A 15,553-nucleotide genomic window follows, 5' to 3' on the forward strand; every position below is an offset into this window, starting at 1 on the left:
CCCCTGAAAACCATCTCTGGAACTGGTATCTCCCCCACATCCTCATTAGTAAACACGGAGGCAAAGAATTCATTTAGTCTTTCTGCAATGGCCTTATCTTCCCTAAGAGCCTCTTTAACCCCTCGGTCATCTAACGGACCAACCGCCTCCCTCACAGGTTTCTTGCTTTGGATATATTTAAAAAAGGGTTTTTTTAATGAGTTTTTGCCTCTATGGCCAACTTCAATTCAAATTCTCTCTTCGCCTGTCTTATCAATGTTTTACACTTAACTTGACAATGCTTATGTTTTATCCTATTTTCTTCAGATGGATCCTTCTTCCAATTTTTGAAGGATGTTTTTTGGGCTAAAATAGCCTCTATCACCTCACCGTTTAACCATGACGGTAATCGTTTTGCCTTCCTTCCACCTTTCTTAATGTGTGGAATACATATGGACTGCGCTTCTAGGGTTGTATTTTTAAACAATGTCCATGCCTGTTGAACACTTAACCTTTGCAGCTGCACCTTTCAGTTTTTTTCTAACTATTTTCCTCATTTTATCAACGTTTTCCTTTTGAAAGTTTAGTGTTAGAGCTGCAGATTTACTTATTGTCCCAGTTATTAGTTTAAATTTGATCCTGTTATGTGATCACTGTTGCCAAGTGGGCCCACCACCATTACCTCTCTCACCAAATCCCGCGTTCCACTAAGAATTAAATCTAAAATAGCTCCCTCTCTTATTGGTTCCTGAACCAAATGTTCCATGAAGCAGTCATTTATTACATCCATGAACTTTATGTCTCTAGCAAGTCCTGATGTTACATTTACCCAGTCAATATTGGGGTAATTGAAATCTCCCATTATTATTGCACTGCCAAATTGGTTAGCTTCCCTGATGTCTCTTAGCATTTCATTATCTGTCTGATCATTTTGTCCTGGTGGATGGTAGTATACTCCTATCACTATACTCTTACCCAACACACATGGGATTTCTACCCATATAGATTCTACTGAGCATTTAGTCTCTTGGATGATCTTTATCCTGTTGGACACTATACCCTCCCGGACATAAAGTGCCACACCCCCACCAAGTTGATCCTCCCTATCATTGCGATATAATTTGTACCCTGATATAGCACTGTCCCATTGGATATCCTCCTTCCACCAAGTCTCTGTGATGCCAATTATGTCAATCTCATCATTTGCTGCTATACACTCTCTCTCCCATCTTACTTCTTAGGCTTCTGGCATTGGCATACAGACATTTCAAAGTGTGGTTTTTGTTTGTATTAACAACCTGCTTTTCTCTTGAAACTACAAAAATAAAACAAACACCACAAAGAAGCACAGCAGGAGAGCAATGTTTTGTGTGAAGCATTAAAGAGAAGGCACCAATTTACAAGAAGAAAGCAGTACAAGCTGAGAATATTTTATTTTTCCATGTGCAGTTGTGCTAAGGCTCAGCGGAGGGGCTTTTATGACAGCTCCCGTTCTTTCACAGGTTTGATGCTACTCGGAGCTGGCACAGGCTGGAGCCCACAGTTTCTTTCCTCCTTAGCATTAAAGCTCTCCCAGCGGGTAACTCCTAGGGCCAATTTCCACCCGTGAAAAGCATTTTACTTACATCAATAACTTTTCTGCAAACTGCACCCCCCTGGACTCTGCATAGCCACATGGAGGGGAGAGGTTCTCAGTGGCACGGTTAGGTCATGGGAGGATAGGGATACACGCAGATCGTTCTCAGCTAAATTCTACCTGCGCAAAAAGCAGGAGCAAGCAAACACGCGCACTCTGTACCCGCAGCAAGCGAGCTGCCAGTGAGAAGCGGGACGGAGCCTGGGAGGAAGGAGCCTAACGATGGCCTCCTCTGCCTAGCCTGCTCCCTGCTAACAAGTTGTTGCACGGTGGATCTTTCCTCCTTCTCTCCGAATGGTTAGGGGCAGGCAGGCTGGGCTTGTGGCTAGTCCTCTACAACAGGACCACAACTCCCACAATGCACTGGGGACTGACTGTGGGTGCAGAACGCATCAGGACCTTCCCTCCCTCTTCACCTTACCCAAGTCCAACAATGTGTTTTATTTTTTAATATAGCGTGAACAAACCTTCCCTCGGGCCAGTGAATAAGGGAAGAGAACCCAGCTGGAGGCAGGATCAGCTCGGCCTCTGCGGCCCCCATAAGCCTGACCCTTCAGTGCTTCTCCTCCCTCCAGGACCTCACATTTTATGCCACAGAGAGCTTAGTGCAAAAATAACCCCAGCACGAGAGGAAAGGTAGCCTGGAAGTGTTTAGGCTGCGTGAGAGTAAGAACAGCTCTGCGTGAAGAGCAGAGAAGTGCAAACAGCGGGTTAAATTCGGTACCCAGACAGCGGCCCTTCCCGGAGCTCGGTTCTGGGCCACTCGAGCTAATCTCAGCTACGAGTGACCTTTTCAATACACGTCTGCTCATCCCACAACCTCGCTGTCAAGTCCCTGCTTAAAAACGGCCTTTGCAGCCATCCCCAGGGGCCAGGGGGCCTGACCTCCAGTCCACCCCCATCGTTTCACAAGTCCCAGCTCTGGCTCTCTTCTTCGCGCCGCACGTGAGCGGCGGCTCTGCCACGGCGGTCACCTCCTCAGCTGAGCTTCAGGCCGATCCGAAAGGCTGTCCTATAGACGTCCGTCACATTCTCGCAGTCCGTCAGCGAGAAGCAGCTGTCGCCGAGGTGGCTCTGGTAGCAGTCCATGTGCCGGAGGCAGGGGGGGAAGACCCCCCCCTCCTCCTGCTCCAGCTGCAGGAGGTCGTCGGCGGACACGCAGCTCCGCATGCCCCGGCTCTCGGGCAGATCCAGCTGCTCGAAGGACTCCGTGGACAAGATGCTGTCCTCGCTGACCGCACTGGCTGGGCGGCTCCGCGGCAGGGAGAGCGGCGCCCTGAGGAAAGCCAGCTCGTTGAAGTAGCCAGCGCCGCTGGCGTCGGGGCTGGAGGAAAACTTGCCATTGCGTTTCAGGATACCTTTTCTCCTGAAAGGCACTTCCGAGGAGGCTCCCGCTGCAGACGAGTCCCCGTGGAAGACGGGGGGATCCTGATCTATGCAGTCGCCCTGCCCGCTGGGCTCGGAGGAAGAGCAGTAGCCAGACTCCCTCTGCGGCGGCTTTTTCAGGATCCCCTTCTTGGGCACACAGGCAGTGCTGGTCTGGGATACAGGAACCATCCTGGCCGAGAAGACGGAGGGCGGCTCCTGCTCCCCAGGCAGATCCTCCTCTCGCACCTCCTGCTTCTTCTTCAGGATGCCCTGGGGCCGCTTCAGGATGGACTTGGCAGGACTCTGCGTGGCCGCGCTGCTGGTGTTCCCCTCGAGGCTGCTGGGGCAGGCGTCGCTCTCTTTCCTGGACTTCTTCAGCGAGCGCTGCCTCTCCAGGGTGACGCCGGGCATGTGCTGCCTCAGAAAGCAGCGAACCTTTGAGCTGTTCTCCAGGAGAGGCCGGGACGAGCGCCGCAGCCACTCGGCCACCGCTGCCAGTGGGGACTCGCTGTCCCTCAAGGACTCCACCTCCCCCACGGGAGTCTTGTAGCCCCAGTTCACCCACCAGTGGTTAGCAATGTCTTCGATGGTGGCCCTGCGGTCCGGGTTAACCATCAGCATCCAGCGGATCAGCCCACACGCCTCTGCGAGCAAGAAAGAAACAAGAGCTTAAGTCACCGAGAGGTAAAGCAAAAAACAATCTCTGGAGAGGAGCCCTAAGCTGCAATCAGCCGGGGGGGGGGGGGAATAAAAAGGGCAAAGTTCCTGCTGACAGCCCGAGCCATTCCCAAAGCACCGTGCAAAGGGCAATGTGCCGGAACATTCTGCCACTTCAGATCACAGGGCACGTGGCTGCGGTGGCAACCTTCCTGCTGACAGCCCGAGCCATTCCCAAAGCACCGTGCAAAGGGCAATGTGCCGGAACATTCTGCCACTTCACATCACAGGGCACGTGGCTGCGGTGGCAACCTTCCTGCTGACAGCCCGAGCCATTCCCAAAGCACCGTGCAAAGGGCAATGTGCCGGAACATTCTGCCACTTCACATCACAGGGCACGTGGCTGCGGTGGCAACCTTCCCGCTGACAGCCCGAGCCATTCCCAAAGCACCGTGCAAAGGGCAATGTGCCGGAACATTCTGCCACTTCACATCACAGGGCACGTGGCTGCGGTGGCAACCTTCCTGCTGACAGCCCGAGCCATTCCCAAAGCACCGTGCAAAGGGCAATGTGCCACTTCACATCACAGGGCACGTGGCTGCGGTGGCAACCCAGCGCGCTGCACAGGCCGTGCCCCGTCTGCCTCTGGCACCAGATAGGGGGCTGGGAATCATCTGACGACGCCACGGGCAGGAGATCGGGAAGACTCAGGGCTCCTTTAGTAGTGGGAAACCGTTTTCGTGCACTAGGGCTACCTGATGGTGTGCCAGGATCTCTGTACTCCCCGCTGCTGATCTGCTTCACCAGGTTCCTGTAATCCTGACCGTCAAAGGGCATCGCTCCGTGCACCAGGATGTACAGCAAGACTCCCAGAGACCAGCTGTCAACCTGCCCCCGCCAAGAGAGAAAGAGACACCTGTGACTGCCTGATGCCACTGCCACTCTCAGCCAAGAAAGAGCTGCAGCTCCCATAATCAAGACCAGCTCAGGAAGGTTTCTTTTGTAAGCCGCCTCGAGCCTTGCATTCTTAACTTTAAAGAGTAAAATCTCCTGCCTTTCACCCCCAAGAGTGCAGGAAATGGACAGAAGGAAGGGCAAGGCATCACAGGCAGACAGGGGTCAGGGCAAGTCACGTGCACGGACAAGGACGGCTCACCTCTGGGCCTTTGTAGGGCCGGCCATTCACAATCTCCGGTGACGCATACAAAGGACTCCCACAGTACGTCTGTAGGTAGCGGTCATGCTGATACACGTTAGAGAGCCCAAAATCTGCTATCTAGGAGGGGAAACCAAAGGCAAAAACAAGAAATCCTTCAAGTACACGCAATGATCAACTATGTTTAATTATCGGTATTGTGTTTGAATCTTGTAAACCGTTAGGGTGGCTGCACCGAATGACGATGTATAAAACTCAACAAACAAACAAACAAGCAAGCAAGCAAACTCTCCTTATCACAAAATGAACAGCTGAGGATATCCAGCAGGAAGCACTGCAGCCAGAGCCACAGAGACACACACACACACACACACACACACACACACACACACAGAGGAGCAGGAAGCACTGCAGCCAGAGCCACAGAGACACACACACACACACACACTCAGGAGCAGGAAGCACTGCAGCCAGAGCCACACACACACACACACACACACACACACACACAGAGGAGCAGGAAGCACTGCAGCCAGAGCCACAGAGACACACACACACACACACACACACACACACACACAGACACAGAGGAGCAGGAAGCACTGCAGCCAGAGCCACAGAGACACACACACACACACACACACACACACAGAGGAGCAGGAAGCACTGCAGCCAGAGCCACAGAGCCACAGAGACACACACACACACACACACACACTCAGGAGCAGGAAGCACTGCAGCCAGAGCCACAGAGACACACACACACACACACACACACAGAGGAGCAGGAAGCACTGCAGCCAGAGCCACAGAGCCACAGAGACGCACACACACACACACACACACTCAGGAGCAGGAAGCACTGCAGCCAGAGCCACACACACACACACACACTCAGGAGCAGGAAGCACTGCAGCCAGAGCCACAGAGACACACACACACACACACACAGGAGCAGGAAGCACTGCAGCCAGAGCCACAGACACACACACACACACAGGAGCAGGAAGCACTGCAGCCAGAGCCACAGACACACACACACACACACACACAGAGGAGCAGGAAGCACTGCACCCAGAGCCACAGAGCCACAGAGACACACACACACACACACACACACACACACTCAGGAGCAGGAAGCACTGCAGCCAGAGCCACACACACACACACACACACACAGAGGAGCAGGAAGCACTGCAGCCAGAGCCACAGAGCCACAGAGACACACACACACACACACTCAGGAGCAGGAAGCACTGCAGCCAGAGCCACACACACACACACACACTCAGGAGCAGGAAGCACTGCAGCCAGAGCCACAGAGACACACACACACACACACACACAGGAGCAGGAAGCACTGCAGCCAGAGCCACAGACACACACACACACACAGGAGCAGGAAGCACTGCAGCCAGAGCCACAGACACACACACACACACACACACACAGAGGAGCAGGAAGCACTGCACCCAGAGCCACAGACACACACACACACACACACACACACACACACGAGCAGGAAGCACTGCAGCCAGAGCCACAGACACACACACACACACACACACACACACGAGCAGGAAGCACTGCAGCCAGAGCCACAGAGACAGACACACAGACACACAGACACACACACACACACACAGGAGCAGGAAGCACTGCAGTCAGACACAGCTGGAGCTTCAGACTCCCTGTGCACCCGCAGCATTCAGGTATACAAACAGGAGGGGGTTTTGACAACCATGTACAGTAACATCTAACAAAGTGACCCATGTCCCTGCAGGAGCACTCGTGATAAGCCGGCGGCTCACCCGAGATGCCCTCCCTCCTGCAGTTTTCACCTGGGCTCTCTCCCTTTCAAAAGTGAAAGGGAAGTCTGTGCCAGCTCCGCCCTGCCATTTGTTTGGATTCTGCTGATGCTGCAGCAGTTTATCTGGTTTCACCAGAAATTGACGGTAAACCTTGGTATCAAGTAAACTCACTGCCAGTGAGGTCTTAGAGGGAAATGAAAGGTACTGCAAAGCTGCCTGGCACGTCTGCGGGAAGCCTCTCGGGGAGCTGGCAGGGCAGACAGGCAGACAGGCAGGCCCGGCACTGCTACGGGACGGCTCTTCAGGGCAGCCAAAAGGTGCCCCGAGCAGATGAAAGTGATGAATGTGTGTGTGGCTGTCCAGGACGAGAGCCGTGCACGTCTGAAGGTGCACCTGGCGGGCCAGGAAGTGCCTGCCTCAGGGCTCCCAGAGCCTGTTACCTGCAGCCAGCAGAAGGGTCTGAATGTCACTGACTACGATGCCAAAACACAAACTCTCCTGGTGAGAGCAAACTGTATGACCTACAATGTACTCTCTGCCCTTTGACCCCGGGCAGGGAGTTTTCACTTCTTGTTCTTGCTGCCGTTTTCTTTTGCTGGGAACGTAACATAGGCAGCATCCGACTTACCCCCCTTCACAGTACTGGAGAATCTTTCATACAATGCTACAGGCTCGGGCCCTTACGGTAATTCCAGGCACACTGGGCTCCCCAAGAATGCAATCAAGGCCCTCCAGATTGTACAAAAACACAGCCACTCGGGTCCTTACTGGGAGACGCTCACAGGACCATATGACGCCTGCATTCCAGGCAGTTAAGATCCAAAATTACTAGCATTCCTAAGGCCCTGAACACGGAGGCAGCGCTATGCATCAGCACGTTCTACAGATTTATCAATCTTCCTGTGCCTTCCCCTCGAGTAGGGATGTGCATTCATTTCATTCGTTTGCACACACATCGTGTAACTAGCAAACGAACAAATGGACACACACCGACTGGCGCACTTAGACGCATGCACCATTCGTTTTGTGCTTCCATTTGTGAAACGAATGAACGTCCAAAAGGTAACAAATGCACATCCCTACTTTCAAGAAAATCCTGATTACTAGAAAGTCCATCCCCAGGGCTATTTTACCTATTTCAAGCTTGGGAGAGAGCTTTCTTGGTTCAGTGTTTTGGAACTCACTCCCTGACAAATTGTAAGCTATTGGAGTGACAAATCCTTTTAAAAAAGGCAGATTTATTAAGACAAGCATTTGGTCTAGATTCATGGGCTAGAGCAGTAAAACCCTAGGTTGTTCACAATGATAGCAGGGCATTAAGTGTTCACTGTTAGGGAGATTTGTTCAGGCTATATTAACTACTGCGCATGTTTTTATGTGGAGAGCACAGGTAATAAGCCTTTGAAATAAAGGACGCCTCAACCCTAGAACTGGATATGGAGTCAGGGATCAGAGGAACGGAGAGAAATAAGGGGCATCTGACAGTAGGTTGGTTACACAGCTTTGCTGAGGCATTAATACCCTACCAGTTTAAAATTGGGCATGAGAAGAACTGCCCAATGTTTTCTGACCCCCATTGGCTGAGGAGCGAGTCTGGGAATATCTGGACACCATCATCACCCTAAATAAGACGACTTATCCCTCTCAGAACCAATTCCCATAGTCCCACTGAGGCAATCATTCTACTTTCTGGGGGTCCGCACCCATCTCCTGGGATAGCGAAGAGCCCTACAACAACAGGAGACCTATTCTCAGCAGCAGAGCGGGAACAGGGGCGCAGGAAGCACAGCCTCACTCACCTTCACACTGCCGTTCAAATCCAGAAGAATATTTTCCAGCTTTAGATCTCGATGAACAATCCCATTCTGAAAGAGATTAAAAAAAACCAGACAGTATGAGCTTTGAACCTCTGGTGCACCTGCAGAAGGCAATATCCGTGCACAGCTTCATACGGAGCCAACACCAACACAAAACCGCCAGAATGCATGACACTTTACGTTTCTCACTGATCCCAGTCCATCGCATCCTCTGCGGATTATACAGAACATGGAAACAGAGTCCTACTCCATCAATATTCTCTGGCAGGGTGGCGAGGAGGAAGGCTCAGCAAGCCAAGCTTCATGGCCTTACGACGAGGATGCGGCAAGTGGTCCGTATGTACAAGGAGCCGCTGCCTGATTCACGCCTCACGCCGTACCCCAGGACAAAAAGCATCCGGAGATGACGGGCATGAGGTTTGGAGCAGGCAGACAAAACTAGGGGCTGAGCAATGACTAAATTACGATGAGATGCCATTAGCACAGGTCAGAAGACTCGTTAGCAATCAGAGGACACCGTGCCTCACTTGTTTACAAAACAGACACAACTTTCAGGGCCCTCTGCGCAGAGATGGCCCCAGGCTGGGGAGCGGCCATGTGTATGGACTGGCAGGGACATTCCTCATCTCACCTCACCACATAGTCAGCGAGCTTCTCAGAATCCGTCTGCCGAAAAATGCAACTGCGCCCCGAAGAGGCAGAGAGGAATGCACGGCACGCCCGGCCACCGACACGCCCGATGGGCCCGGGCTCCCGAGCATCAGAAGAACGCTTGCAATGAAAGCGGTGCCTCATGGCTGGGATGGTCAGGAGCTCGAGACGTAACGCTACTCTCCCTCCCCCCCCCAGCCCCCATTTCAGGCACCTTGTGGCAATAATACATGGCGGATACGATCTGGCGGAAGACGTGGCGAGCCTCCTGCTCCGTCAGCCTCTGCCGCTCGCTGATGTAATCGTACAGATCCCCTCCGCTGGCGTACTCCATCACGATCACAATCTTGCTGCTGTTTTCAAAAACTAGTAAAAAAAAAAAAAAAATACCACCAGCTGCATCAAACCACTAAGAGACACGGAAGCCCTCGGAAGTGAAATCTGTGGCTGGCTCATCGGACGTGCGTGGATGCCACGTGCCCAGCACATCTCGTGCCACTGCGGGTCCCTGCTGAAATCACAGCATTCCCGCATTGCCCTGGCCGCGCTCCCACAAGGGGGATGAGACAGTCAGAAAGGAAACTGGAAAACCCCCAAAAGCAAGCAGCAGTTAGAGGAACGTAAGAGAGGAAGGGTGCCCAGCACTACCCAGACCAGTCCACGTTCCCAGGCAGGCTCGCTATGCACGCTCTGAGGTCTGGACCACCCCCCAGATTAAGCAGGAAGCCATTTTCCCATGGCTCCAGGCCCCGGTGCTGCACACGGCAGGCGACCTACCTTCGTAGATCGAGATGATGTGCGGGTGGCTGAGTGACGACATCACCTCTATCTCTCTCCGGATGTGCACCAGATCCTCCTCATCTTTGATTCTGTCTTTCCGGATGGACTTTATGGCAACCTAAAAAGCAGAGTTTAGAAAGCTTGAGGGAAGGGCTGAGCTGCAATTAGAAGTTTCCAGAATTCAGAGCAAACCTTCAGAGCAATCCCTGGAGTTGTCAGAAGCCTCAAATCGCTGAGTTAGGGGGACCCAGCAGAGGCACTGCAGAGCGGCCCTCGTTGTGCGTGCAGGGGGGCAGAATCCGACCCTGCCAGGGCAGCACATGGACAGTGGGGGTGGGGGAAGACGTCCGACCCTTCCAGGGCAGCACATGGGCAGTGGGGGAGGGGAAAGACGTCCGGCCCTTCCAGGGCAGCACATGGACAGTGGGGGAGGGGGAAGACGTCCGGCCCTTCCAGGGCAGCACATGGACAGTGGGGAGGGGGAAGACGTCCGGCCCTTCCAGGGCAGCACATGGACAGTGGGGGAGGGGGAAAGACGTCCGGCCCTTCCAGGGCAGCACATGGACAGTGGGGGAGGGGGAAAGACGTCCGGCCCTTCCAGGGCAGCACATGGACAGTGGGGGAGGGGGAAAGACGTCCGGCCCTTCCAGGGCAGCACATGGACAGTGGGGGAGGGGGAAAGACGTCCGGCCCTTCCAGGGCAGCACATGGACAGTGGGGGAGGGGGAAAGACGTCCGGCCCTTCCAGGGCAGCACATGGACAGTGGGGGAGGGGGAAAGACGTCCGGCCCTTCCAGGGCAGCACATGGACAGTGGGGGAGGGGGAAAGACGTCCGGCCCTTCCAGGGCAGCACATGGACAGTGGGGGAGGGGGAAAGACGTCCGGCCCTTCCAGGGCAGCACATGGACAGTGGGGGAGGGGGAAAGACATCCGGCCCTTCCAGGGCAGCACATGGACAGTGGGGGAGGGGGAAAGACGTCCGGCCCTTCCAGGGCAGCACATGGACAGTGGGGGAGGGGGAAAGACGTCCGGCCCTTCCAGGGCAGCACATGGACAGTGGGGGAGGGGGAAAGACGTCCGGCCCTTCCAGGGCAGCACATGGACAGTGGGGGAGGGGGAAAGACGTCCGGCCCTTCCAGGGCAGCACATGGACAGTGGGGGAGGGGGAAAGACGTCCGGCCCTTCCAGGGCAGCACATGGACAGTGGGGGAGGGGGCAGAATCCGACCCTTCCAGGGCAGCATATGGACAGTGGGGGAGGGGGAAAGACGTCCGGCCCTTCCAGGGCAGCACATGGACAGTGGGGGAGGGGGAAAGACGTCCGGCCTTCCAGGGCAGCACATGGACAGTGGGGGTGGGGGAAGACGTCCGACCCTTCCAGGGCAGCACATGGACAGTGGGGGTGGGGGAAGACGTCCGACCCTTCCAGGGCAGCACATGGACAGTGGGGGTGGGGGAAGACGTCCGGCCTTCCAGGGCAGCACATGGACAGTGGGGGTGAGGGAAGACGTCCGACCCTTCCAGGGCAGCACATGGACAGTGGGGGTGAGGGAAGACGTCCGGCCTTCCAGGGCAGCACATGGACAGTGGGGGTGAGGGAAGACATCCGGCCTTCCAGGACAGCACATGGACAGTGGGGGTGGGGGAAGACGTCCGGCCTTCCAGGACAGCACATGGACAGTGGGGGTGAGGGAAGACATCCGGCCTTCCAGGACAGCACATGGACAGTGGGGGTGGGGGAAGACGTCCGGCCTTCCAGGGCAGCACATGGACAGTGGGGGTGGGGGAAGACGTCCGGCCTTCCAGGGCAGTGCTCTCATCCTGTCTCAGATATTCCAGACCCCAGGGCAAAGCCTCAAGTAGAGAGTTTTGCCTTCTTTCACCCAAAGCTGCCCCTTGGTACGGAGGGTCAGCAGACACAGGTGAAGAGCAAAGGAAGACTGCAATGTCTGAGAAGGTGGAGGGTTTTCTCTCATAATTCCTTCTCTTCCCAAGAAACCAAACTCGCTATCTCCATCCTGAGGACCAGCGCCAGAGCTCAGCTCCTGGCGGCTGCAGGTGAGCGCTTGGCATCAGGCACCCTTGCAGCAGATGAAGTAAACTCCTAGGGATGTGGAGTAACTATTACTCTACAGGTCTTACTGTTTAAGCTCTTGCTCCTTTTCTGCTGTGAGATGAGAGAGCAGGAGCAGGACACCAGGATAGAGGCAGATGGAGGCCGGGGCTACGTGCTCTGGGCTCACGCAGATACGAGGCAGGCCCGGGCCACCCGTGTGGTCATCGTGATGCCAATGCAACTTGCCAAGCTGCTGCTTCTCTCTCTCTCTCCCCCTCCCATCATCAGCCAGCACAGCACCAGCAGTGCGCACGCCTGCCTCAAACCGCTTCATGCTTAATAATTTCAAATCGTTTAGATACTTTCACGACATTCACATCCCTGGGTGTCATTTGGCCTTCTACGCTCCAAAGCGACTCCAGTGGCACACGCAGCAGTGCCATTCACAGATCACAGGGCCACTACCCCCAGCATGAAAAGCTAAGCACATCTGTAGCATCTACTGCCTGTGCCCCATAGACTGCTTCTTCCAACCAACACGGCCCTCACTAGCACCCGGCCCCAGCCCCGGTCACATCTCTAATCCCCCCACCACCTGCCCCAGCCTCTCCTCTGCTTCTTCCAACCAACACGGCCCTCACTAGCACCCGGCCCCAGCCCCGGTCACATCTCTAATCCCCACACCACCTGCCCCGGCCTCTCCTCTGCTTCTTCCAACCAACACGGCCCTCACTAGCACCCGGCCCCAGCCCCGGTCACCACAGCTGTGATCCCCCCACCACCTGCCCCGGCCTCTCCTCTGCTTCTTCCAACCAACACGGCCCTCACTAGCACCCGGCCCCAGCCCCGGTCACATCTCTAATCCCCACACCACCTGCCCCAGCCTCTCCTCTGCTTCTTCCAACCAACACGGCCCTCACTAGAACCGGCCCCAGCCCCGGTCACATCTCTAATCCCCCCAGCACCTGCCCCGGCCTCTCCTCTGCTTCTTCCAACCAACACGGCCCTCACTAGCACCCGGCCCCAGCCCCGGTCACATCTCTAATCCCCCCAGCACCTGCCCCGGCCTCTCCACTGCTTCTTCCAACCAACACGGCCCTCACTAGCACCCGGCCCCAGCCCCGGTCACATCTCTAATCCCCCCAGCACCTGCCCCGGCCTCTCCTCTGCTTCTTCCAACCAACACGGCCCTCACTAGCACCCGGCCCCAGCCCCAGTCACCACAGCTGTGATCCCCCCACCACCTGCCCCGGCCTCTCCTCTGCTTCTTCCAACCAACACGGCCCTCACGAGCACCCGGCCCCAGCCCCGGTCACCACATCTCTAATCCCCACACCACCTGCCCCAGCCTCTCCTCTGCTTCTTCCAACCAACACGGCCCTCACTAGCACCCGGCCCCAGCCCCGGTCACATCTCTAATCCCCACACCACCTGCCCCGGCCTCTCCTCTGCTTCTTCCAACCAACACGGCCCTCACTAGCACCCGGCCCCAGCCCCGGTCACATCTCTAATCCCCCCAGCACCTGCCCCGGCCTCTCCACTGCTTCTTCCAACCAACACGGCACTCACTAGCACCCGGCCCCAGCCCCGGTCACATCTCTAATCCCCCCACCACCTGCCCCGGCCTCTCCACTGCTTCTTCCAACCAACACGGCCCTCACTAGCACCCGGCCCCAGCCCCGGTCACATCTCTAATCCTCCCACCACCTGCCCCGGCCTCTCCTCTGCTTCTTCCAACCAACACGGCCCTCACTAGCACCCGGCTCCAGCCCCGGTCACATCTCTAATCCTCCCACCACCTGCCCCGGCCTCTCCTCTGCTTCTTCCAACCAACACGGCCCTCACTAGCACCCGGCCCCAGCCCCGGTCACATCTCTAATCCCCCCAGCACCTGCCCTGGCCTCTCCTCTGCTTCTTCCAACCAACACGGCCCTCACTAGCACCCGGCCCCAGCCCCGGTCACATCTCTAATCCCCCCAGCACCTGCCCCGGCCTCTCCACTGCTTCTTCCAACCAACACGGCCCTCACTAGCACCCGGCCCCGGTCACATCTCTAATCCCCACACCACCTGCCCCAGCCTCTCCACTGCAAGTGCCGAAGTGGCTGAACGCAGGGCCCCGGGGCAAGGTCCCACTGGCAGCTGAGGCAGCAGTAGCAGAAGTCGATGTCGGGACGGAGTTGCCACTGCTGCGCGCTTCTTACCCGGCAGCTCACACGCAAGTCAGGAAAAGAAGAATTTCTCTCACAAGCATCGTGAGCCTGGGGGTGCCTGGGTTATGGGGGGGAAAGCACCCCAGTGATTCAGGGGGAGGGCTCAGAAGAGTGCGGGCAGTTTCCTGGTAACAGAAACCAAGATAAACAAGACCTGCTTAAAGCACAGAGTCCCAGGACAAAGGAGAGCACTAAACATGTCCCCAGCAGCTCCAGTTTCCGACTGAACAAACACGAAGCGGTCAGACACCCCCCGAGAGCTCCCAAGGCGCTGCAAATCCACGGCGGCTTCTTTTCTTCCAGGGAGCAGGAATGCGGAATTGGACTAATCCTGTAATCAGATCCTGGGACACAATGCAGGGGAGGGAGGGAGGGAGAAGCAGGGCGTCCGCTGATAGGAGTCCCTGTGCACTCTGCCCTCCTGCCTGCATTAAAGGGAAAATCAGCCCCAAATTCACCACAGCAGCTCTACTGTCCCACAGGGCATGGGGGGGGGAGCTTCTCCCAGGGGCTCCCCGGAGCTGGTTAAGAGAGGAGGGCAGTCCCGAGAGGTCCCCACAACCCCTCCGGGCAGACGTGAGAGCAGTGCTTGGCACACATGGGGACGGTCACTTGCAATGCATGGGATAGCTTAGCGAGGCCCCGTCGCACACTCGTCAGCAAGGCATGGGCAGTGCGTCTCGGGGCAGCTCCAATCACTAAGCCCTGGACTGCACCCTACATGGCCAAGCCGGGGCTTAGCACTCGCAGAAAGCCTGGAGCGTAGAGGGCTCCCGCTGCAAATCTTTCCATGCTGGCAGGCAGAGAAAGGTGGTGGCCACCCGGGAATATCAACGAGCCACAGACACAGCGCCTGGCACAGGGCCCCTGATCCCGGGGCAGTCAATGCCCAGTGCAAAGCCGCAGCAGCAGCAGGAGAAAACCAGAAGCGTCCAGGGGGCGAGGAGGCAGCGAGGCGGGGGCAAAGCTTTCTGTGCCTCTCCCTAGCAGTGCATCCTCCTCACTCTGGGAAGAGCTCCCGCTCTTTTAGGGTTTAAACATTAACTCTTCCCTGCCCCCTCTCACCACAGGCATCTAATACACTACCCCCAGCCCCAGGGTGAAGGGGTATTAGCTCAGACCCCCCCCCCTTCCTCCTGCGCTGGGGGAGCTGAGAAGAACCGAGCACATCCTACGGCTGCAGCGGGGGCCGAATCAGCAGCCCCAGGACCAGCCAAGAGGCCTCCACCCCTTCATATTCCACTGAAGCCCAGGGCAAAAGCTCAGTCCTTGTGTACGGCTGGGGTCCAAGAAACACAAACCCCCCCCCCCCCCCCCGTGCTTAAGGACAGGTGTGCGAGAGCCTCCTGCACAAGGAAGTGCAAAGCCAGAGCCCTCGTGCACGCTTGTGGCAGAGTCACAGCACAGACAAGCCGAATGCCTCCAAGAGC

General features: G+C 56.2%; 1 protein-coding gene across 1 annotated transcript; it reads right to left on the bottom strand.

Annotated features, from left to right (window-relative positions):
* Positions 1 to 1,325: 1,325 nt before the first annotated feature.
* On the bottom strand, positions 1,326 to 9,973 carry NUAK2 (NUAK family kinase 2; the record flags this gene model as incomplete). Its single annotated transcript, XM_029573535.1, is given in 6 exon segments — positions 1,326 to 3,627; positions 4,396 to 4,528; positions 4,797 to 4,916; positions 8,407 to 8,472; positions 9,290 to 9,441; positions 9,853 to 9,973. Coding segments are annotated over 6 exon segments (1,626 nt in total), but the record flags the coding sequence as incomplete, so codon positions are not given.
* Between the last annotated feature and the right edge of the window lie 5,580 nt (positions 9,974 to 15,553).

This window comes from Rhinatrema bivittatum, chromosome 12 (genome assembly GCF_901001135.1).
Source record: "Rhinatrema bivittatum chromosome 12, aRhiBiv1.1, whole genome shotgun sequence".
Lineage (NCBI taxonomy): Eukaryota > Metazoa > Chordata > Amphibia > Gymnophiona > Rhinatrematidae > Rhinatrema > Rhinatrema bivittatum.